At 36.8% G+C, this 23658-nt stretch overlaps 1 protein-coding gene across 4 annotated transcripts in view; it reads right to left on the reverse strand.

Moving 5' to 3' along the window:
* Positions 1 to 2499: 2499 nt before the first annotated feature.
* Positions 2500 to 23658, reverse strand: part of SEPTIN10 (septin 10) — a 69919-nt gene continuing 48760 nt past the window's right edge. For 2 of the 4 annotated variants that reach the window (XM_077767259.1, XM_077767262.1), the window contains 4 exons: positions 10414 to 10546; positions 4997 to 5184; positions 4306 to 4463; positions 3164 to 3240 (listed from right to left, as the gene is read on the reverse strand). In XM_077767259.1, the coding sequence (XP_077623385.1) occupies positions 4346 to 4463; positions 4997 to 5184; positions 10414 to 10546 (439 nt within the window). In that variant the 3' untranslated portion in view covers positions 3164 to 3240; positions 4306 to 4345. Of the gene's footprint in view, positions 3241 to 4305; positions 4464 to 4996; positions 5185 to 10413; positions 10547 to 23658 lie in introns of all 4 variants that reach the window. The other 2 variants (XM_077767263.1, XM_077767260.1) reach the window with 2 other exon arrangements.

Raw genomic sequence — 23658 nt, forward strand, 5'->3', positions numbered from 1 at the left:
AGCTCAAAATATTTTTCTAATTTCCTTTTTTATTTCTTCTCAGACCCATAGGTTACTTACAAGTTTGCGTTTTAGTTTCCAAACATACTGGAATTTTTGTTATTACTGATTTCTATTTTAATTATATGATGATCAGGGAACACATGATGTAAATCCTTCATAAGGTATTCAGGCTCACTTTGTAGTTGAATGTCCTGGTCAGTTTTCATAAATGTTCCCAGTGGGCCTAAAAGCAGTATGTGTTCTGTCATTTGGGGTACACTGCTTTATAATTGTTTACCAGGCCAATGTGGTTGAACGTTTTGTTCAAGGCTCCCATATCTGTAATAATACTGATCTGCTTGGTCTATCATATACAAAAGGTATATGAAAATCTCCCAAGAGTATGGATTTGTCTACTTCTCCATGTATTCTCATCAATTTTTGCTTTAAGTATGCTCATTGAGGCTGTAATGTACATACAAAATTGGAGGTGTTACATATTTCTTATTTGAAGTGCCTTAAAGTTTTTTTAATATATATAAAATATAGCTACATATTAGCTTTTGGTTAGAGTCTGAATGATGTACCTTTTCCTATCTTCTTTCTATGAAAACAGAGAAATTTTCAGACCTCTCTTAAAATGTTTATAGCTGATTTTTAAAGACTTTTGTCTAAAAAAAATTATAGCATGAAATCCATGTAATTATGTATTTATTTGGGTCTACATCTACCATATTACAAAATGCTTTCTGGTTGTCATACCTGTTTTATTTTCTTTGCTCTGTTTTGGATCATCATTTATTAAACTAGTGTTCCTGCTACCAGCTTGAAAGTTACACACTTTACCATATTTACATGGACTCTTACTAAGTCTTATGTTACTGAGCTGAGACTCTTACCTTCTCCCAGTTAATGCAAGAACCTTAGATGACTTGATTTATTCCCCCCTCATCCTAATTTATATGCCACTCTAGCCTTGTGTTTAGTTTTCTGTATATTTCCAACTCTCTTAGACATTATCATTGTTTTGTAGCCATTATTTATTTAGATTTATCCATTTGGTTACCACTTCCATTACCATATATACCTTTCTGCATCTGTATTTTTTTAAACACTACTTATCTATTCTATTGCACAAGAACTGCTCACCTGTTTTCAGTAATGGAGGTTGCTCAAAAAATTAAAAATAGAATTACCCAACTGCACTAAGTTTTTGCCCAAAGGACAGAAAAATCCTGATTCAAAGAGACACATGCACCCCAATGTTTACAGCAGCATTATCAACAACAGCTAAATTATAGAAACAGCCCAAATATCTATTGACTGATAAATGGACAAAGATGCAGTATATATATGTACAATGGAATACTACTTGGTGATGAAAAGGAATGAAATATTGCCATTTGTAACAATGTGGATGGAACTAGACAGTACTATGCTATGAAAAATAAGTCAGTTGGAGAAGGACATCTATTATTTCACTCGTGGAATTTGAGAAACTCAACAGATGAACACAGGGGAAGGGAAGGAAAAATAAAAACAGAGAGGAAGGAAAACCATAAGAGATTCTTAATACAGAGAACTGAGGGTTGTTGGAGGGGAGTGGGGTGGGAGGATGGGTTAAATGGGTGCTGGGCATTCAGGAGGAGAGTTTTGGGATGAGCACTGGGTGTCATATTTAAGAAATGAATCACTGGGTTCTACTCCTGAAACCAAGATAACACTGTATGTTAACTAACTTGAATTAAAAAAGAAAAAAACTGCTCACCTGGACTGCAGGCTCTCTACCGAGTCAGCCTGCCCAGGCCAGTTCCAGCTCCTCCAATATATCTTTTCCATCAACTCTGAGGAGTATCTGACCATGTGAGATGCAATCTTTCCATGGCTCCTACTGCCTGTGGGATTGGGTTTATAAACTCTTTCTTGATCTGTCCCCTAATCTAAAATTTCAACCTCACCCATGTTCCACACCTCCCCTATACTCTCTACTCATGGTTAGCGATTTTCTAGTGTGCAGATTTTTTCAAAAACATGCTATTCCTTGTACCTGGATTACCACTCTCCATTCATGTATCTAAAAACTTGCTTCCAACCCTTCAAGACCCAGTCACTTCCCTGAGTGCTTTTTGTGCTCTGTGGGTGAGACAGATGCCCTTCTGAGACTACTTGATGCATAAAATTTGCCGTCTTGCCTTATTACTGTTCTCGTTGCTCCAGGAGGGCATGGCTAGCCCTAACCATGTGCATACCCATTTCCTAGCCCAATAGGAAAATGGGGCCTAAACTGAGTTCATCTTCAAAAAGGGGATAATAGTCCCTGTAATGTTTTTTCCCCCTTTGTGTTTTTCTGAAGCTGAAATCATAGTCTATGTGAAAAAGCTTTAAAGATCAGACAAGTATGTAAAGATTAATGGTTGATAATGAGAAGTAATTGTTTCATATGCTTTATGGAAAAAAATTTACACAAAACATGTCTAGCTTTGTTTTGTTCCCAGGGAATTTAATTCAAGCTTCAGTGGATCNCAGAGTTTGAAACAACTATGTAAAACACCCTAATGGAACAGAGTGGCAACACCTCATCACTCATCACTAGGAAAGGGAATTATACCTAGATGTTTTTACTTTTAAACATATCTTGTTTCATCACAACAATACATCAACCACAATAAGGTATACTAAAGCTTGGAAGGCCATCATGTTACATAATTTGATACAAACACTTAGGATCATGTTATCAATTGGATAATGGTATCAAAAATAAAAAAGTTCTATAAAACTATTAAGAGGTTAGAGCTTCAGGTACATAATACATTTTAAAACATATTTTCCAAATTTTATCTTTAGTATGTACAAAAAAGGAGTTCCTGTTGTAATATAAATGCAATCAGGTAGCCAGATGATGAATGAGTTCCGTATTTTTAATGGCACTGGCACTTTGTTCTGTGGTACAATGCATGTAAGTGACAATAACTGGGCAGGAGGAAAAATTACCTACATTCATCACAAACGAGCAACTTGAAAATCTCTCACAACAGTGAGTATATAAGTGATATCATTCACTGTGGCTCATGTATTAACCTTATACTTAAAAACATTTCTCCATAAATGATAGTAGCTATGGCCATTTGCTGGATACAGAATAAGTGATAGAGCAAATAAAAACAGCAAGAAAATCAGACCATACTTCTAACATTTTAATAACTTTTGCTTGTGATGACCTTCTGTGATCTGGAACCTTTGTTTTACATAAAATTGGAGCTGGAAAGAGATAAAAAAACATTTGATTGGCACAATAAAAAAATATATAGGAAATAAAAAATTACTAAAATCATTATTTTTACAAAGTTTTCTGCAGAAAATGCAAATATACATCTAAGATACTATAGGATATCTAGCTATGGGACTTTGGAAAAGAAAAAATAAAAAACCTCATCAAACTCTAATTTCTTGAGTATCAATTGTTCTGAGCTCTCAAAAAACTATGGGCTTGTTCCTGACTTTATAAAATGAAAGCACATGCTAATGGTTGTTAAGTGGGGCACTGGGGACAATTTTTACAAAGAAATGTAAACTGTCTTTCATATATGGAATAAATGTGAAGAATCCAATTTTAGTTACACTGGATTAAGATGAAAGGATAAGAAGTCAAAAGATTGTACAATTAAAAACATATAAAGCAGTAATAAACTATATTTATAGTTTATCTTTGGAAATTCAATGAATAAAACATAGCTATTAAAATTCATATTCATTCTTTTGACAAATAATTGCACGCCCACTATATAGCAGGCCCTGTTCTGGGTGTGGATGCATCAATTAACAAAAACAAAGATCCATGCCCTTGTAGAGTTTACATTGAAAGATCACACATGAGAATCCATTCCTTCTTTCTTCTCCCCAAACTATAAAATCCACAAGTCAGTTAAATCCACCAAAATCTTATGGATTTACTTCTCCATAGTTAAAAAATTGGAAAGCTGCCATGGGCCAATGTTATGTTTTCCTAATTACTTTGAAGTTACAGTATTCTGAAAATAGTGGGTTTGAAATAAGATATGATGATAAAATTAAATCAGAAATATTGCTCTCTGAGGAACATAAGGAGGGCTGGATGCTGCCAAACCAGAGGTAGCTGGAATAAACTAAGGCAAAGAGTCACAGACAAGCACTCTCAACAGAACAGGTTTAATGATGAAATTCAAGATCAGCCAACTAAGCAAAATGATAAGGGCATTTAAGTAGGAGAAATAAAGGATATAAAGTATAGAAAAGAAAAACAAACTTATTTTCTAAAACGTTGGTAACTTTGATTTTAACACATACCCCAAACCTATAAGCCTTGAGATTATCCTCCAAATGCTACTCATGGCCGCCCCATTGTACAGGGGCCCTCTCTACCTTCCTCTGCATCTTTACGTCCACCATTGATTTCACAAGCTCTGACATCAAAGCACAGGAGTTCGAATCGATAGCCTGGATCCCTTATTAAAATAAAAATTCTCACAAAATGATTATCAGTAGATTTTGTAAAAAAAAAAAAAAAAAAAAGTGAACCTAAGAATTTAGTCTTTTATCAAGTATTACTTTACTTCTATGATTCCCCAACAAAATACATAGTTTCCATTTAGACATGAAATTCAACATAAATATAACAGTAAGTCAGCAGTTATTAGATGTGTACTAGAAATACAAGCTGGGTGACAAAATAAGAGCAGTCATTCTTCCCCCCAGGTAACTGACCCTTTCTATGTTATGATGCATTTTGTTCATCCATTCATTCGCTCATTTTGGCAAATATTTACATGTGCCAGGAGCTCTTCTAGTTGTTGCAGAAACAACAGTGAAGAAAAGGGACAGGCCTCTGCTCTCAAGGAGCTGACATTTTAGTCACAAGAAGTTGACAAAGAATAAAGAAACAGACTTTAATAAGCGCAATGAAGATCAAATAGGGCAATGAAAAAGAAAGTAATGGATGAATGGGGCTACTAGAGTTGGGGGGGTGGGGATGGCTTACTTCTTACGGTCCTTGTCCTTCTTCAGGTTGCTGCCTGATGCCATGTAGGACTGGTTCTGGTATATCTCTGAGGTAGCTTTCTTTTTTGAGAAAGCGATTATTTCTTCTTCCAAGAGTCTTCTCTTCTCTTCAAGCTTCATTCTCTCTTCTTGGTGAACTCTTTTAAGGTGCTCAAATTTAGCCTGTAGCTGTGAAAGAAAGGTGCAGTTCCCATCAACAACAACAGTGTGGCAGCACATGCAAAGGAATGTTCTCCGGCATAGCAACAATTTTTAAAACTAACCTACACAGCAATCTACAAGTTTTCCTTATGTCTCAAAAGTTCATGCTTTAAGTAAAAATGTACATACGGAACTGCCTTGGTAACTTTAATTTTAAATGAGTTCCCATGCAAAAAATGCATGAACAACAACAACAAAAAAAAACGTAATAAAATATATATAGTCTCATGTAGAAACCTGTTTTTTTTAATTTTATGTTTTCATTTTTTAAAACATAATTTATTGTCAGGCTAGCTAACACAGAGTGTATACAGTGTGTTCTTGACTTCGGGAGTAGATTCCCATGTTTTTAAAACACTTGACCTTTTCTTAGAGTTTTTATTTTCTTGCTCTATATATTTCTCTGCAGAGTCTCTTCAAATAAACTCTCTAAAATCCATGCTCAATAAAAATGAGGGACATAAATTACAAAGGCAAGTTATTTTCCAAATCAAGTTACCAAACGTAGTGAAACTTTTAAAAGTTCTATTGGTAAACCTGCTTGGAAAGTGTCAATTGTCAACTTAAATCAAGAACCTTAAAAATCTATTACGTTTTCCCACAATCATTTACCTTCTTGAAATCTAAGTTAAATCAAGAAATCCTAAATTGAGTACGTTTTATTCATAAAAATACTAACTGTAGTTGAGTTTATAGCATAATGGGAAAAAATAGCCCATGTCTAAGTCAAAAAATAAATTTGTACTAAATACACTCAATGCAACCATTAAAATGAGTTTGTAAAAGTTTATAACATTATAACATGAGACTTCCCTAGTTTGTTTATCTAGAAAAAAGAATCTAGGGACTTCAGCAGATCCCATATCAATTAGCCATGTGCCTTGCCTGCCAAGAACACAAGCACAGCATCAAAAATCTAGATCAAGGGGCGCCTGGGTGGCTTAGTCGGTTAAGCGTCCGACTTTCGCTTAGGTCATGATCTCGCGGTTCGTGGGTTCGAGCCCCGCGTCGGGCTCTGTGCTGACTGCCAGCTCAGAGCCTGGAGCCTCTTTCGGTCTGTGACTCCCTCTCTCTCTGACCCTCCCCTGCTCACGCTGTCTCTCTCTCTCTCTCCTAGAAATAAATAAAAAACATAAATTTAAAAAAAAAAATTAAAAAAAATCTAGATCAAAAAAGGTAACTTTTTGAATTCCCTAGTCTAGTTAGATAAACTTTAGTATTTTCAGTTCTGGGTAGCATTCATACAAAAAAGTAGGACTTGGTTTCTAGAAAAGATGGCATAGAAGAATTGAAAAAATGGTTTCCTAAAAATCAGAAGTTGAGAGTAGAAACTGAAGAGCTAAACTCCATCCTAATAAAAATTAACTATTCCAAATATGAAAGAGGTTGTCTTGTGCTCCAGTAAACCCTGACAGGAGATGTATTTAAAAGGAGACAGAACAGGATTGAAACAGATTAAGTAAGACTCTTCTTCCCTAAAATGCTTCTATTCCTGAGGATGGCATTTCAGAGAAGCATCAGTTCCTTAGTATTTGCATATTTAAATAGTTCCTGCTTTTACAAAAATTATATAAGTATATATGTGCATGTGCATTTAAAAGGTGGGGTTCATCTAGTTGTCATTCAAACCAATGGTATAAATAGAGTCACAATTCTCTGAGTATGTGTGTATCTCTTATAAATGTGGGAATGGAGGTGAATAAAGCCTGGAAAGACAGGATACAGGAGTGGATTTAGATTATGTGTATAAAGACATCTCTGATTACTTAAATGTAGGCTGCATACTCTATATGCATAGTAAAATATATTCAAAGGTTACAGAGTACTTCATAGATCATTCATGAAGTTGACTAAAAATTACAGAAATACTTTAAGGAGAAAAATGCTTTAAAAAGGGGGGCAGAGATAGGTACGATTATTATTCACATAATGTGGAATTTACTTCTGACAGCAGCAGTCTCTTCTATATACAAAGGCACTCACTTATGGTTCCACTATTTAATTCAAACATATTTCAAATACTCAGAAGTAGTGTTTACAAAAGATACTGCAGTATACCATATTGGTGATACTGTCTTAAGGGCATTGTTGAGAAGTTATCAAAGGCAGGGAAGGTCTATTTTTCTGATCCTGACTCTAAAATATTAATGATACCTGGCTTTACAGTATAAAAACTGGTCATGAAGTACCTTGTAATATTAATAAGAGAGGCATGGAATCTACTGCCTATAATGCTATATAATTAAAAATTTAGGGGGTGCCTAGGTGGCTCAGTTGGTTAAGTGTCCAACTTCGGTTCAGGTTATCATGATCTCGTGATTTGTGAGTTTGAAACCCGTGTTGGGTTCTGTGCTGACAGCTCAGAGCCTAGAGCCTGCTTCAGATTCTGTGAATCCCTCTCTCTGCCTCCCCTGCTCATGCTCTCCCCCTCTCTCAAAAATAAACATTAAAAACATTTAAAAATAAATTAAAAATAAAAGTCTCTAAAGGATATACTGACAAAGTCTTTCTTTTTTTCTTTCAACCATGTGGTCACCCTGAGTTTTCAATTTCCTTTTAAATAATGCACATTTATCAAAATGTTCTTGTATAGGGTTTTAAAAATTAAACTCAACTACAGGGGAGTCTGGGTGGCTCAGTCTGCTAAGCATGCAACTCTTGATATTGGCTTAGGTCATGATCTCAGGGGTTGTGAGATTGAGCACCATGTCAGTGTGGAGGTTGCTTAAGATTCTCTCTCTCCCTCTACCACTCATGCTCTCTCTCTCAGGAAAAAAAAAAAAAAAAGGAGCAGCAACTCAACTAGAAACCACTGCTACATCTTTTCTCCTCACTAGAAAAACTAAGAATCATGATACATGAGAAATAAACTTAGTTTTACTCTACTACTGTCTTAATGATGAATCTACTAATGAAAGAAAAATCAGCATCCTCATTTCCTACTCATTACAACTCTTTCCTCAAATTTTATACTTAAAAATAACTCAAAACTAGGGAACTATTTTTGAGTAAAAGAGACTAAACAAACAGAACACCCGAATGTGATATGAGACCTACAACTGAATTCCAGTTCAAAAATAAAAACTAAAAATCACTAAACAGGGGCGCCTGTGTGGCTCAGTCAGTTAAGCATCCGACTTCGGCTCAGGTCATGATCTCACGGTTCATGGGTTCGAGCCCTGCGTCGGGCTCTGTGCTGACAACTAGCTCAGAGCCTGGAGCCTGCTTCGGATTCTGTGTCTCCCTCTCTCTCTGACCCTCCCCTGCTTACACTGTCTCTCTCTCTCTCAGAAATAAATAAAACATTAAAAAAAATTTTTTTAATCACTAAACAAATGTAAAAAAAAACAATAAAAGGTCATCTTGGGACAAGTGGGACATGTGACTGAGGATTAGAGATCAGATGAGATTATGGCATTCCCACTAATTTTCTTAGGTATAATACTAGTACAATGGTTATGGAAGAAAATGCGCCTAACTTCAGAGATGCCCACTGAAGTGCCTAGGGATAAAGTGTCATAACGTCTACAACCAGCTCTCAGATGGCCAGAGAAAAACGGACACCCTCTCCCCCAGATGCATACACACACATATATAAAATAAAGGTGGCAAAACACCTGTTAATAAATCTAGGTGTGGGGTGTGGGGAGAGACATAGGTGGTACCTTTTACTTTTACTTTCCTGTTGTTTGAACTTTTTCAAAATAAAATATTCAAATTCAAATTATAAATAAGATATATTAGACTATTAATTTTATAAAGCTACTTACTATACAGTTCATTTAAATAACAAGGACTACAAGTGTACTTGAAAAAATAAATCTGTAAAATTACTTTACAAATAATTCTTCAGAAACTCTTGTGTTATCAAGTTCACTTGTATTAACTTTTCTGTCTTAGAAATTCCTTTATGAGCTCATCCTTTTTGACCCTCATCTTGAATGTGGCCATTTACTTAGAAGTAGTCATTGCGGTTAGGTCTATAGAAAATAGTTAAACTCAAATAAAACTAAAATTGTTGCTTGAAGAACTAGAAGCAAGCAAAATTATGGATATTAACTGCAATGTTTGTGTGTGCATGTGAACGTGTGCACCAAGGCTATCTAAAAGTGATCTGACCACCAGACTGGTCTGGAAAGCCTGAGTTCAAACTCAGAAGAGTTACTTGTTTTCATAGTTACCCATTTCACAGCATCAACCCCAACAGCTCTCAAGAACTTTCAGGAAAAACTTTATTAAGCCATAGCTAAAACATTTCTGGTTCAAAGTTAAGGTATTTATTCCATTGGATATTCTTTCCTGTTCTGTCGAAGACCATAATTGCACTATTAGGTATTTACCTAAAGGATCCAAAAATACTGATTCAAAGGGGTATATGCACGTGAATGTTTATAGCAGTCCTATCAACAACAGCCAAACTATGGAGAGAGCCCAAATGTCCATCGACTAATGAATGGATAAAGAAGTTGTGATGTATATACACGCACACACACATACACACACACACACACACACACACAAAGAATGAGTCATCAAAAAGAATGAAATCTTGCCATTTGCAACAATGTGGATGGAGCTAGAATGTATCATATTAAGCAGCGAAATAAGTCAAGAGAAAGGCATATACTATACCATATGATTTCACTCATAAGTGTAATTTAAGAAGCAAAACAGTTGAATATATGGGAAGGAAGGATAAGAAAAAGAGAAGAAACAAACCACAAGAGACTCCTAATGATAGAGAAAAAACTGAGGGTTGACAGAGGTGAGTGGGAGATGGGCTAGATGAATGATGAGTAGTAAGGAGGGCACTTGTTTTGATGAGCACTGGGTGTTGTATTTAAGTGATGAATCACTAAAATCTACTCCTAAGCCAATAATTGCACTGTATATAATTAAATAAACAAACAAAGAAATAAATAAATAACAAAGTTAAGGTGCTTAAAACACCTCTTAGTGACCTAGTCCATTACAATCCTTGGAGAACCACTTCTAATGGAAGACCATTTGCTCAAAAAGGCCAAATTCTTATTTGATTTCAGATTTTTTAAAGTCTGTATCCAAAGACTATGTGTTAAATTAGCTACTTATTAAAGAACAATAAGCACTTTCCAAAAGCATCTCGGTTAAATTCGAGAGAAATCTCTCAAACAGGATGCCTAAAAAACAGATCACACATCAAAACAGTGTACTTGCCTCTCTTTCAGCTTCTTTCAATATGGCTTCTTTCTCCTTTACTCGCTGCACAAACATCTGCTTCATTTCTTCTTCCTTCCTCTGACGTTCACCATAAAATTCATGTCTTTTGGCTTCATAGGTCTCTTGAAGACTAAAAAGTTATTTTGGTACTCTCATGTTAAAAAACGATGTAAAAAACTTGCAAACAGTCAAACATCTCGGGTTAAGCCTTGTAACTACAAAACATATTCCCATACCCTCTTAGACTGAGCAACCCAAAACATGGCATTTCCTATAGCATGAGACATAAAAAGCCACTGGTGCTACAGCTAATAGAGTACTGGACTTCTGAAAGCTCTGTTTTATCAAGTCCTTCAGTCCATTTTACCCCCAAATGAATTCCTCTTCCAGTCTTTGTTAACTGGCATCACTGTGTCTGGAAACCTTGAAATCTTGAAGTCATCCTTGACTCTTCCCGTACCTTATTTGATCACCAAGATCTGGGAGTTCAGTCTGTGACCCTGACATCATTTTATTCTAATCTTCTGATTTTTATAGATATCCTGGTATAGCCCAGTTCAATCTTAGTGATTTTCTGCCTTCACTATTGCAATAATATCATAACTGATTTCTGAGCTTTTAGTTCCTCTTTCCTTCACTTTCTTCTTTCTTGCCACTCCTAAGATTTTCCAAAAAGTCCCACAGATCTCATCTTTTTTTCCATTGCATTAGTTATGTTATCTACAGAATAAGGTCCCACCTCATTTACTAGCACTCAAAAAACTTCAAATCTGGCCTAATTCTTCCTTTCCAATTTCATCTCTTTTTTAAAAATGTTTATTTTATTTTGAGAGAGAGACAGAAGTAGAGAGAGATGGGGGAAAGGGGAGAGAGAATCTCAAGCAGGGTTGTCAGCACAGAGCCAGAGAAGGGCTTGTGAGATCATGACCTGAGCTGAAATCAAGAGTTGGATGCTTAACCAATGGAGCCACCCAGGGACCCCTCCAGATTCATCTCTTACCAGACAAATCCAATCCCCCTAAAGTTACAGTCATAACAACCTATTCATTGTTCCTAAAACACACCACAAATTTCATGCTTTAGTTTATGTATCTCCTGTGTTTCCAATGTTATTGCCCATCTCTCAATCCTTATTCTCTAGCTAATCTTCTACTCCTCAAGGTCAAATTCAAATGCAACATCCTCTGTGAAGCCTTTCCTAGTCTCTCCCATTGGAACTAACTATGCCTTTGAAGCACTCTCATGGCACTTTGTCTGTACCTTTTCCTGGGCATTTATATCCTATCTGCCTCTCTCTTCTAATAGATCATTATCTTTGTAACCTGACTATACAGCAAAGCTCTCTAGAAATTTCAGTCTCTTCATAAATGTTCAATTAATGACAGAAATTGCCAGAAAACAGAACCAGATTTAACCAAGCAGAGCAAGGACCATCCTGGAACACTATGCCCAGCTGCCCTTTCTTATAGCATTTCAGATGTACAACAGACCTTCTTATATGTCAGAAATGCCAAGTCCTTCCATTTCAGCTCACTATTAGACTATCCTAAAGATTTAACAAGGAACACAAATGTAACTTATAGCTGTGTTGCAGTTAAAAATTTCTACTGCTTACAAAAACATTTTACATCTAAATAGATATAAAATGTGATAAATTAAGGAATTTTACAATCTTAAATGTTGTAACTGGAGAAATAAATCTTCTAAGTATAGAATTCTAGAAGTTCATGAAGAAATAGAGTAAGAAATGTTGCATAACAGTTATTATGGCTGATTATGTGTGGTATGCATAGCAGGTGTTCTGAGGAGGAACAGATCCTAAGCACTGTCTTTTAAAGCAAAATGTACAAACTGCTCTAGATAACCACATAAATGCCCCAGATCTCAAGGAGATATTTTACTTTTTACCAGGCTTTTTGTTTCTCTGTGTTTGTTTTGGTCTTATTTTAAAGAAGCCTCTAAATCTATCAGGCTACTTTCACCACTGTCAGAAACCTCACTCTATTTCACCAGCCCAACACTGGATTGATATTCTTTAATGATAAACTTGATTTAAATAATATTTGGAATTCATACCAAATGAGTTTTAAAAAATTCTTATTATCTGTTTATACATAAGCACTTGAGTTGCTTAGGAGGAAAATAAATCTACCTGGCAAAGAGAAAAGACCTAACATTTGTTGAATAGCTGCTACCAGCAAGGTACTTTTCTGGTAATTCTGCTATCTATCTAATTTCCATACTATCCATGAAGAACAAGCACTAATACTCTGGTTTACAGATAAGAAAACTAAAGCTCAGAGATGTAAAGTAATCTGCCCAAAGCAACATATTAGTAAGTAGAAAGTTGGAAATTGAACCAGGTCATATTTTTGTTTTTTCAAAAGATAAAAAAGTACTGCTCCTGCATATATCCCACCATGTCACATGGTTTTTCAACTTTGACAACCAAATGCCAATTTTAAGTAAAACCAATTGTAAGTAAAGAAATCTGCATTATCTTTCAAAAAGTCATAAAGAAACTCTAAGAAGATCTGTAAGGGAATGATTTATTAGTGTTATAAAACTAACATAACCACTGTTTACTATCATGGATTTATTCATTAAACAAAAATGAAAAAATGGTTTTCTTGCTATTTTAATATAAAATTCTTGCTTTTTCTAATATAAAGGTAGCTTGTTGTTTGTGAGTATTCAATGCAACATATTACTATACTTACAAATATCACTGACTTAAAGCAAAGTTGAAAACCAAACAAAGAAAAAAATTCTCAGATGTTCATTTTCATCAAGAAAATCACTGCAGTCCCTTCACTTAGGATTTCTTTGTGTTTCATATACAGTTCTAATAAACTTGCTGAACCTTCTCGATTACTGCTGTAGACTAAATGCAAAAAGTTATTTATTTCTTGAGAATTCCAAAGACACAAATTTTATGACACAAAAAATCATGTCAAACACTTAGGCAACTCTAAAATACGACAAAAATCTTCTTTTCAAAACTACAGGTCCCTTTTGTACTCTAATGTTGAAGATTATTAGTTTTGTGAATAAGAATGGTTACACAATCTAATATAACTTGGGGGCTTAAGGAGGTTTATAAGCATGTCTGATGTAGCTTAAATAACTAAAGATCAGTTAATTAAGACTAGAGGAGAGTATGATGTCATTTACTGGGACCTCATGATAAGCACATGAACAGTGTTGGGAGATTAGGATGATAACTATGACTCAGCATAACTGTTCACAATAAAATATAAGTGGAAAACAAGCTGACAGTCTGGCAGTGAAGAATAAAGGTCATCCTAACAGGTTCATATAACTATTTTTTTATTGATAGATATAATAGGGATGGATTTTATGTGCCAACCAAATCATAGTGATTATTTTTATGTATACCCCAAATTAAATGGAAAATATTGCCCAGATAATAGAATGTAACTTCTTGGAACTGTAAAACTTTCCTAAGATATCAGGCTATAATGAAGCTTTATCAAATAATTCATTCACAAATGAGAAAACACCAAGAGAAGAAACATCTGCCATGCCTGACTCAAGAAACTCAGTAAGAAATGTCTTCTCTCCTAAAGACAGCAGGCCTAAGAAGGGCAGAGGACTCATGCAGGCAGAGGCCTCCCTTACACTGAGATCTAGTTCCCCATCCTTTCTTGCTTGTTCCCTCGCCAATCTGAAACCTGACTTATTGAAGAACCTCTTTTTCCAATTTTCCATTCTTCATCTGATTAGTGAGATGTTTCCCAAACTGAAGAAATGCTCAAAATAAAGATGTTCTAAGCACTCCTGGATTACGATTCTCCACCATCTACCTATACCTCCTTTTGCTATTGTTACCGGATTACCTTTTTGGAGAGCTACCTCTCCCCATTAGGAATATCATCCGGTGGGACAATTAATTAGATCCATGCCCACTCTGGCCAAGATAAGGGTACATGTCCTATGGTGGGCCTTTTGGACACTCTCTCCTTGGCTATAAATTGTCAAGCAGAGAATTAAAAGTCTGGAAATGGTTTCAGTTCATTCATTCCACTCCCACCATAGAATGAAACTGGTTTCTAACTGTTCTTAAGCCTTCCCATTGGATCTGTAAGTCTTGGCCAATGTAGCCTTCTATCTATTGCCCCTTTTGTTTTTAGACGGAGTGGTCTTCACTATTTTCATAGAGCTATAAAGGAAGCAACTGGATTGTGTTATACTGCTATACTTCTATAGCAAGAACCTGATCCTCATCTTCAACACAGCTGACCTCTCCTTTCCTGAAACCCTCTTCATTTGGCTGCCAAGACATGACACTGATGGCTTTCCTGCCCAAGGCTTCTCAATCTCTTCTGCTCCTCTGGCTGACAAATATTAGAATGACTCAAATCTGTTTCCAAGGTACCTTTCTTTCCAGATGTACTTCTCTCTCCAGGCAGTCTCATCCACATACATACATTCAATTAACCACCTAAATTCTGATAACACTTAAGTTTATTCCTTTGGCCTAGCTCTGAGAGCTCTGAGCTCCAGAGAAGTACCCAAAGTGCCTATCAACATTGTCATTTGGATGTTTGAGGGAAAACTCAAGTCAGCAGGTTCCAAACCAAGCTTCTGACCTCCATCATGGCCATCACTGCTCCTCCACAAAGAAGCCAGTTCTTTCAGAGATAAATTACCTCAGTGAAGCAACAACCATCTGCCTAGCTAATGAAACCATAACACCAGGAAACCAGAAGTCTTTTTTTCTTTTTAGCATTTTCTGGCATCTCCTGCTTCTTTACCTCATTACACCCAAGCAATCCATAAGTTCTTTCAATTTAATCTTCTAGATATCTTGCAAGCACATCTAGTTCTATTTTCATTGCTTTAGACCAAGCAATACTCTCCCACTGGTCTCTCTCTGCACACCACTTTATTTATTTTTTTTTTTTTTGATCTTGGCAAAGATGAGGAGTCAGTATAAGTTTTATTTTTTATTAGTTCTTTTTTCCATACTTTCTTCCCCTCTATTCTCATGTATTAAATTTCCTATACAAGTCAGTTGTTAATCACATTTAGTTTTTTCTTTTTCTTTTACTTACAAATAGTTTATTGTCAAGTTGGTTTCCATATAACACCCAGTGCTCATCCCCACAAGTGCCCTCAACATNAATTGGGTATTCTTTCTTGCTTTGTCAAAGATTAGTTGGCTGAATATTTTTGGATCCAATTCTGAGTTCTCAATTCTATTCCATTGGTCTATATGTCTGTTTTTGTCTGCACACTACTTTAATACCTACTTTGCATTACAGCTAAAAGTGATTTTTCAATTGCAAATATGATAGAATTCCTTGAATGGTATTGCCTTTCCCTTGGGACAAAGCCCAAATCCTCCACAGTTTGCCTCTTATCTACCTGTTCTCTCAATCTTATGCCCACCAACTTGTTTTTCAGTTGCACTGGCCTTCCTACAGAGCCTTAAAGATGTCATTCTCTCTGCTTACACAGTCTTTTTATGTCTCCCTCTTATTTCGTGAAATTACTAGCTCACAACAGTAACTGCCTCAAGAAAGTCTTCTCTAATTTTCCAGATTAAATTCAGAATATCCTCCCCCAATATACCATCTCTCCCTTAGTGCATATTTCACAACTGTGATTCTGGAATTAGTTCTTTGATTTTGGCCTCCTCTACAAAAATGTAAACTCCATGACAGCCATGTCTACATGATCTTATTCAGTATTATATTCCTCAGCACTTAGCCCAGATCCTTGCAAAGAGTGAACACCTTTACAATATTTATGATTTTACATAACATTATTCACTGTTGACTCCCAAATTATTTCCTCAGCATTAACTTCTCTCTAATTACTAGATTCATTTATGTAATAATCTCCTAAAACTCTTCACTGGAATATTTAATAAGCAACTTAAATTTAACATGTCCCAAACCTCTCAATTATCAACCATAACTCCTAAAATCTACCTTTTCCTCAGTCTTGCTAATATCAGTAAATATCACCACCATTCAGCCATTTCTCTGGTCAGCCACAATGACTAGAGTTATCCTTGATTCCTCTGTCCTTTACATACCATATGCAAACCATCAATGAGTCCTATTAACTTTACCTTCAAATTAGATGTCCTAAATGTGTTTCTGACCACCTCTTTATTACCACCCTAATCCAACTCTCTGTGGTCTCACCAGGACTACTACAGCAGCCACTCTGACTCCATTTTCTTACACAGGGCCAGAGCATCCCCCTCCCACCTCTACCACAGAAACTCTATACGGCAGGGTTTCTATTTAATCTCACAGTGCATACATATCCATTGACTACCACTGTGTGGGGCAGATGGGAGTAAATGTCTACTAAATGACTGAATGATAATTTTAACTTAAATGCAGATCCATAGGCCCATCCCTGGATATTATGAATTAATTATGAATTAACTAATTGAATTAAGAACATTTGTTAATCTTTCACAGAAGCCTGATGACTGACCCACCAGGCAACCTGAATCCCTCTTTTCATACTACTTCAAGACTGCTCCACTTGCTGTCACTCAGGATTCATGGCTTAGTAATGTACACTGAGACCTCTGAGAGAGCACAAGCAAGTGTGAGAGGGGCAAAGAGAGGGACCCCAAGCAGGCTCTTTGCTAAGCAAGGATGTGAGGTTTGATCTCACCACCCTGAGATCATGACCTGAGCTAAAATCAAAAATCAAACACTTAAATGACTGAGCCACCCAGGAACCCCAATGAGACCTCTGACTTGAGCCTCAGACTTGAAAGAATAAGAAGTAAAGCCTCAACTTGGAAACATCAGCAGAGCCAAAGCTTCAATAGAGAAAATAATTTTATCAGAACTGACCCATAACCAGAAGCACAACATGCCTGAAATTGGTGAGGAGGGGTCAATTACATATAATTCTTAATTTATCATGCTACTTAGGGGCACATGTACCCCAATGTTCATAGCAGCACTTTCAAAAATAGCCAAATCATTGAAAGAACCTAAATGTCCATCAACAGACAAATGGATCAAGTAGATATGGCTTAGAGAGGGGGCAAGATGGCGGAGAAGTAAGGAGCTCCGTACATTGCACTCACCCCCATATCTCACACGGAAAAGATCTGAAGCCATATGAAACTTTACAGAACCCAAGAGACTAGGAGAAAAAGGATGCAGAATCCACTGAGAAAGCCTTCTAACAGCTACCTCAAGAAACAAGTCAAAGTACACATGGTGGAGAGTCCCAAATATCACTACGAGTAGGAAAATAAACTAACCAAGGTCTAAACAAGTAAGACCAAAAGATACCATTCAAAAAACACTCTCCAAAAGGAAAGACCCTGGACAAGCAAAAAGTTTTCTTGGGTACAGCAGCGCTCACAAGTCTAGAGAGCATAACAAGTTTTAAAACTAACAAGAGACAGAAAGCTAACTAAAAATGACGAAACGAAAGAGCTCTCCTCCAAAGAAATTCGAAGAAGAACTGACAGCTAATGAACTGCTCAAAACAGATATCAGCAGCATAACTGAACAAGATATTAGAACTATAAACATAAAATTAATAGCTGGACTTGAAAAAAGCATAGGGGCCATCAAAGAAATTATAGCTACAAGCAACATGGAAAATAAAAATAGGCATGATGAATTAAAATATGTGATAAATGAGATACATAATGAATTAGAGGCCTCCAATGCACAGATTGAAGAGGCAGAAAGGAGAATAAGGATTTAGAAGACACCATTATAGAAAAAGAGGAAACTGCAAAAAAAAGAGACAAACTGATCCAGGAACATGAAAGAAGAGTTCAAAAGCTCAGCGACAGGGTAAAATGCAACAATATCCGTATCATAGGAATCCCAGAAGAGGAAGAGAGAGGGAAAGGTGCTAAAGTAGTCCTGGAATAAATTATAGCAGAGAACTTCCCCAACATGGAGAAGGAAGTAAATGCTGAAATACAAGAGGCTCAGAGGACTCCCCTCAGATGTAATTTGAATCAATCTTCAGCATGGCATATCATAGTAAAAATGGCAAAATATACAGACAAAGAGAGAATTTTGAAAGCAGCTAAGGAGAAAAGGGCCCTAACATACAAAGGGAAACCTATCAGAATGGTGACAGACCCATCTACTGAACTTGGTAGGCCAGAAAGGAATAGCATGAGATCTTCAATATGATGAACAAAAAAATATGCAGCCAAGAATCCTCTATCCAGCAAGCCTGTCATTCAGAATAGAAGGAGAGATCAAAGTCTTTTCAAATAATCAGAAATTGAAAGAATTTGTCATCACTAAGACAGCCCTACAAGAAATCCTGAGGGGGAGGCTCTGAAGAAAATGTTGCAAGGAACAAAGATACAGAGACACCACCACAAACATGAACCGCACAAAAGACAAAAAGACTCTAAACCCACATATTTCAATAATAACACTGAATGTAAATGGGCTGAATGCTCCAATCAAAAGACATAGGGTAGCAGAATGGATAAAAAAAACAAAATCAATCTATATGCTATCTACAAGAAACTCATCTTAGACTGGAAGAACCTTCAGATTAAAAGGAAGGGGATGGAGAAAAATATATCATGCTACTGGAAATCAAAAGAAAGTGGGAGTAGCTATACTTATATCAGACAAACTGAACTTTAAATTAAANATCACTAAAAAATAATGGACTTGAAAGACACATTGGACCGGATGGATCAGACAGATATATTTAGAACTCTACATCCTGAGGCCAGGGAATTTACTTTCTTCTCAAGTGCGCAGGGCACATTCTCCAAATTAGATCACATACTGGGACATAAAGCAGCCCTCAATAAATATAAAAGAAATGAGATCATACCATACACACTCTCAGATCATAATGCTTTGAAACTTGAAATCAATAANGAAAAGTTATATGCCAACAAATTGGACAAGAGAGAAGAAATGGACCAATTGCTAAACACACACTCGCTACCAAAATTCACACGGGAAGAGATAGGAAATCTGAACAGACCCATAACTAGTGAAGACATCGAATCAGTGATCAAAAATCTCCCAACAAATAAGAGCCCTGGACCTGATGGCTTCCCTGGGGAATTCTAACAGACGTTTAAAACAGAATTAATCCTCATTCTTCTCAAGATATTCCAAAAAATAGAAACTGAAGGAAAACTCCTGGGCTCGTTTTATGAAGCCACCATCACTCTGATATCCAAGCCAGACAGGGATCCAGCAAAAAAAGAGACTAACATGCCAATATCCTTGATGAATACTGATGCAAAAATCCTCAACCAGATACTTGCAAATCGAATCCAACAGCACATAAAAAGAATTATCCACCAAGATCACGTGGGATTCATTCCTGGGTTACAGGGCTGGTTCAACATTTGCAAATCAATCAATGGGATACATTACATCAACAAGAGAAAAGATAAAAACTATATGAGCCTGTCGGTAGATGCAGAAAAAGCATTTGAAAAAATACAGCATCCCTTCTTAATATAGACTCTAGGGAAAGTCGGGATAGAAGGAACCTACTTAAACATCATCAAAGCCATCTATGAGAAGCTGTCAGTTAACATCATCCTCAACAGGGAAAAACTGTAATAAAGACTCTAGAGAAAGTCGGGATAGAAGGAACCTACTTAAACATCAGAAAAGCCATCTATGAGAAGCTGTCAGTTAACATCATCCTCAACAGGGAAAAACCTGAGAGCTTTCCCCCTGAGATCAGGAACACAACAGGGATGTCCACTCTCACCACTGCTGTTTAACATAGTGCTGGAAGTCCTAGCATCAGCCATCAGACAACGAAAGGAAATAAAAGGCATCAGAATTGGCAGAGAGGAAGTCAAACTTTCACTTTTTGCAGACGACATGATACTCTACATAGAAAACCTGACAGACTCCACCAGAAGTCTACTAGAACTGATCCAAGAATTCAGCAAAGTTGCAGGGTACAAAATCAACATAAAGAAATCAGTTGCATTCTTATACACCAATAATGAAGCAACAGAAAGAGAAATCAAGAGACTGATCCCATTCACAATTGCACAAAAAACCATAAAATACCTAGGAAAAACCTAACTAAGGATACAAGAGATCTGTATGATGAAAACTATAGAAAACTTATGAAGGAAATCGAAGAAGACACAAAGAAATGGAAAAACATTCCATGCTCATGGATAGGAAGAATAAATAGAGTTAAAATGTCATTACTACCCAAAGCACTCTACACATTCAATGCAACTCCAATCAAAATTGCACCAGCATACTTCTCAAAACTAGAACAAACTATCCTAAAATTTGTATGGAACCACAAAAGACCCCAAATAGCCAACGTAATCTTGAAGAAGAAAACAAAAAGGGAGGCATCACCATCCCAGACTTTAGCCTCTACTACAAAGCTGTCATCATCAAGACAGTATGGTATTGGCACAAAAATAAACACATAGACCAATGGAACAGAATTGAGAACTCAGACCTGGACGCAAAGGTATACAGCCAACTAATCTTTGACAAAGCAGGAAAGAATATCCAATGGAAAAAAAAAAAACAGCGTCTTTAACAGTTGGGATTGGGAGAACTGGACAGCAACATGCAGAAGAATGAAACTAGATCATTTTCTCACACGATACACAAAAATAAACCCAAAATGGATAAAGGACCTGAACGCGAGACAGGAAACTATCCAAACCCTAGAGGAGAAAGCAGGAAGCAACCTCCTTGACCTCCACCGCAGCAATTTCTTACTTGACACATCCCCAAAAGTAAGGGAATCAAGAGCAAAAATAAACGAGTGGGACCTCATCAAGATCAAAAGCTTCAGCACGGCAAAGGAAACAGTCCACAAAACTAATAGGCAACCAATGGAATGGGAAAAGATAGTTGCAAATGACATATCAGATAAAGGGTTAATATCCAAAATCTATAAGGAACTCACCAAACTCCACACCTGAAAAACAAACAACCCAGTAAAGAAATGGGCAGAAGATATGAACAGACACTTCTCCAAAGAGGACATCCAGATGGCCAACAGACACATGAAACGATGCTCAGCATCCCTCCTCATCAGGGAAATACAAATCAAAACCACACTGAGATACCACCTCACGCCAGTCAGAGTGGCTAAAATGAGCAAATCAGAGAACTCTAGATGCTGGCGAGGATGTGGAGAAACGGGCACCCTCCTACACTGCTGGTGGGCATGTAAACTGGTGCAGCCCCTCTGGAAAACTGTGTGGAGGTTCTTCAGGAAATTAACAATAGAACTCCCCTATGACCCAGGAATAACACTGCTAGGATTTGGCCCAGGGGATATAGAAGTGCTGATGCATAGGAGCACATGGACCCCAATGTTCATAGCAGCACTCTCAACAATAGCTAAAACATGGAAAGAGCGTAAGTGTCCATCAACAGACGAATGGATCAAGAAGATGTGGTTTATTTATACGATGGAATACTACATGGCAATGAGAAAGAATGAAATCTGGCCATGTGTAACAACATGGATGGACCTTGAGGGTGTTATGCTGAGCGAAATAAGTCAGGCAGAAAAGGACAAATATCATTGTTTAAACATATTGCAGGATTAGGAAGAACTTAACGGAGGACCATGGGGGAGAAGAAGTTGGGAAATGGTGGGGGAGAGGGAGAGAGGCAAACCATGAGAGACTCTTGAATGCTGAGAACAAANACTATAGGGGAGGGGAAGGGGGAAAAATAGTTAAAAATAGGGAGGGAGGCAAACCATAAGAGTCTCTTAAATACTGAGAAAAAACTGAAGGTTCATGGGGGTTGGGGGAGAGGGGGAAGTGGGTGATGGGCATGGAGGACGGCACTTGTTGGGATGAGCAGTGGGTGTTATATGGAAACCAACTAGACAATAAACTATNTTAGCAACAGGGTGGAACTCAGGAGTGTTACGCTAAGTGAATTAAATCAGGTAGAGAAAGACTGATACTATATGTTTTCACTCATATGTGGAACAGGAGAAACTTAACAGAGGACTATAGGGGAGGGGAAGGGGGAAAAATAGTTAAAAATAGGGAGGGAGGCAAACCATAAGAGTCTCTTAAATACTGAGAAAAAACTGAAGGTTCATGGGGGTTGGGGGAGAGGGGGAAGTGGGTGATGGGCATGGAGGACGGCACTTGTTGGGATGAGCAGTGGGTGTTATATGGAAACCAACTAGACAATAAACTATATTTTAAAAAAATTATCAGGGGCGCCTGGGTGGCTTAGTTGGTTAAGCATCCGACTTTGGCTCAGGTCATGATCTTGCAGTTTGTGGGTTCGAGCTCCGTGTCAGGCTCTGTGCTGACAGCTCAGAGCCTGGAACCTGCTTCAGATTCCTTGTCTCCCTCTCTCTCTCCCCTCCCCTGCTCACGCTCTGTCTCTCTCTTCCTTAAAAATAAATAAACATTATAAAATTTTTTTAAAAATTATCATGGTACTAAAGTTAAAACATTAATGAAATCCACAGAAAAAAAATGAAAATTTAATTTCATCTATTAAACCTTCGCAAAGGTCATATGCAATAGCAGCATTGATTTAATGGTCTCCTCCTTTTGTGTTTACTCTAGTACAAACAGGAACAACCAGGGAAATGACGGAAATGCAAATAATGAAATGGAAAAGGAATCCTTACTCACAGCTGAGTTTTAAGAGTGTTTGTCTTAAAGATCTCATGCTTTCCTCCATGCAAAAACTGTTCTGGAATGCTACATCGAATCAAGTTTGCTGTAGTGGGTTAAGGATTAGAGTTTCATGTTTACATATCTTAATTTGAAAAAAAAAGTCAGGAATGTGGCAGCATATAAAATTACCCAGTAAGTTTACGATAACACTGAATGCTCTAATCACTGAGCAAGAAGGTCTTCAGGCAAAAAAATTCTTATAACGATACTGTAATATTTTAAGAAACATTTTAATCCCTGACTCCCTGCAAGTACTTTTTCCTTTACTTGACATTTTCCTATCGCTTCTTGGCCTTTTGGCTTTTGAGATCATTTTCCTAAGTTCAAGTCATTCCAAACTTTCAACAGGAGAAAAACCAAGGCATTTTGTCGTTTGTTTTACTATGATTCACATTACAACTTTCTTTTAGAAGGACAGATAAATATACTTTCATCGTTTTCAGAAAAATACAAACACAGAACTAAATAATGAGAGTTCTTTCCTTTAGTTATTCATTTCAGCATGTACTAAGATAGTGGACTTTTGGCCCATATTCTCTCTTAAACACTTTGAGTCAGATGAGGTC

Source organism: Crocuta crocuta, unplaced genomic scaffold (assembly GCF_008692635.1).
Source record: "Crocuta crocuta isolate KB4526 unplaced genomic scaffold, BGI_CrCroc_1.0 scaffold185, whole genome shotgun sequence".
NCBI lineage: Eukaryota > Metazoa > Chordata > Mammalia > Carnivora > Hyaenidae > Crocuta > Crocuta crocuta.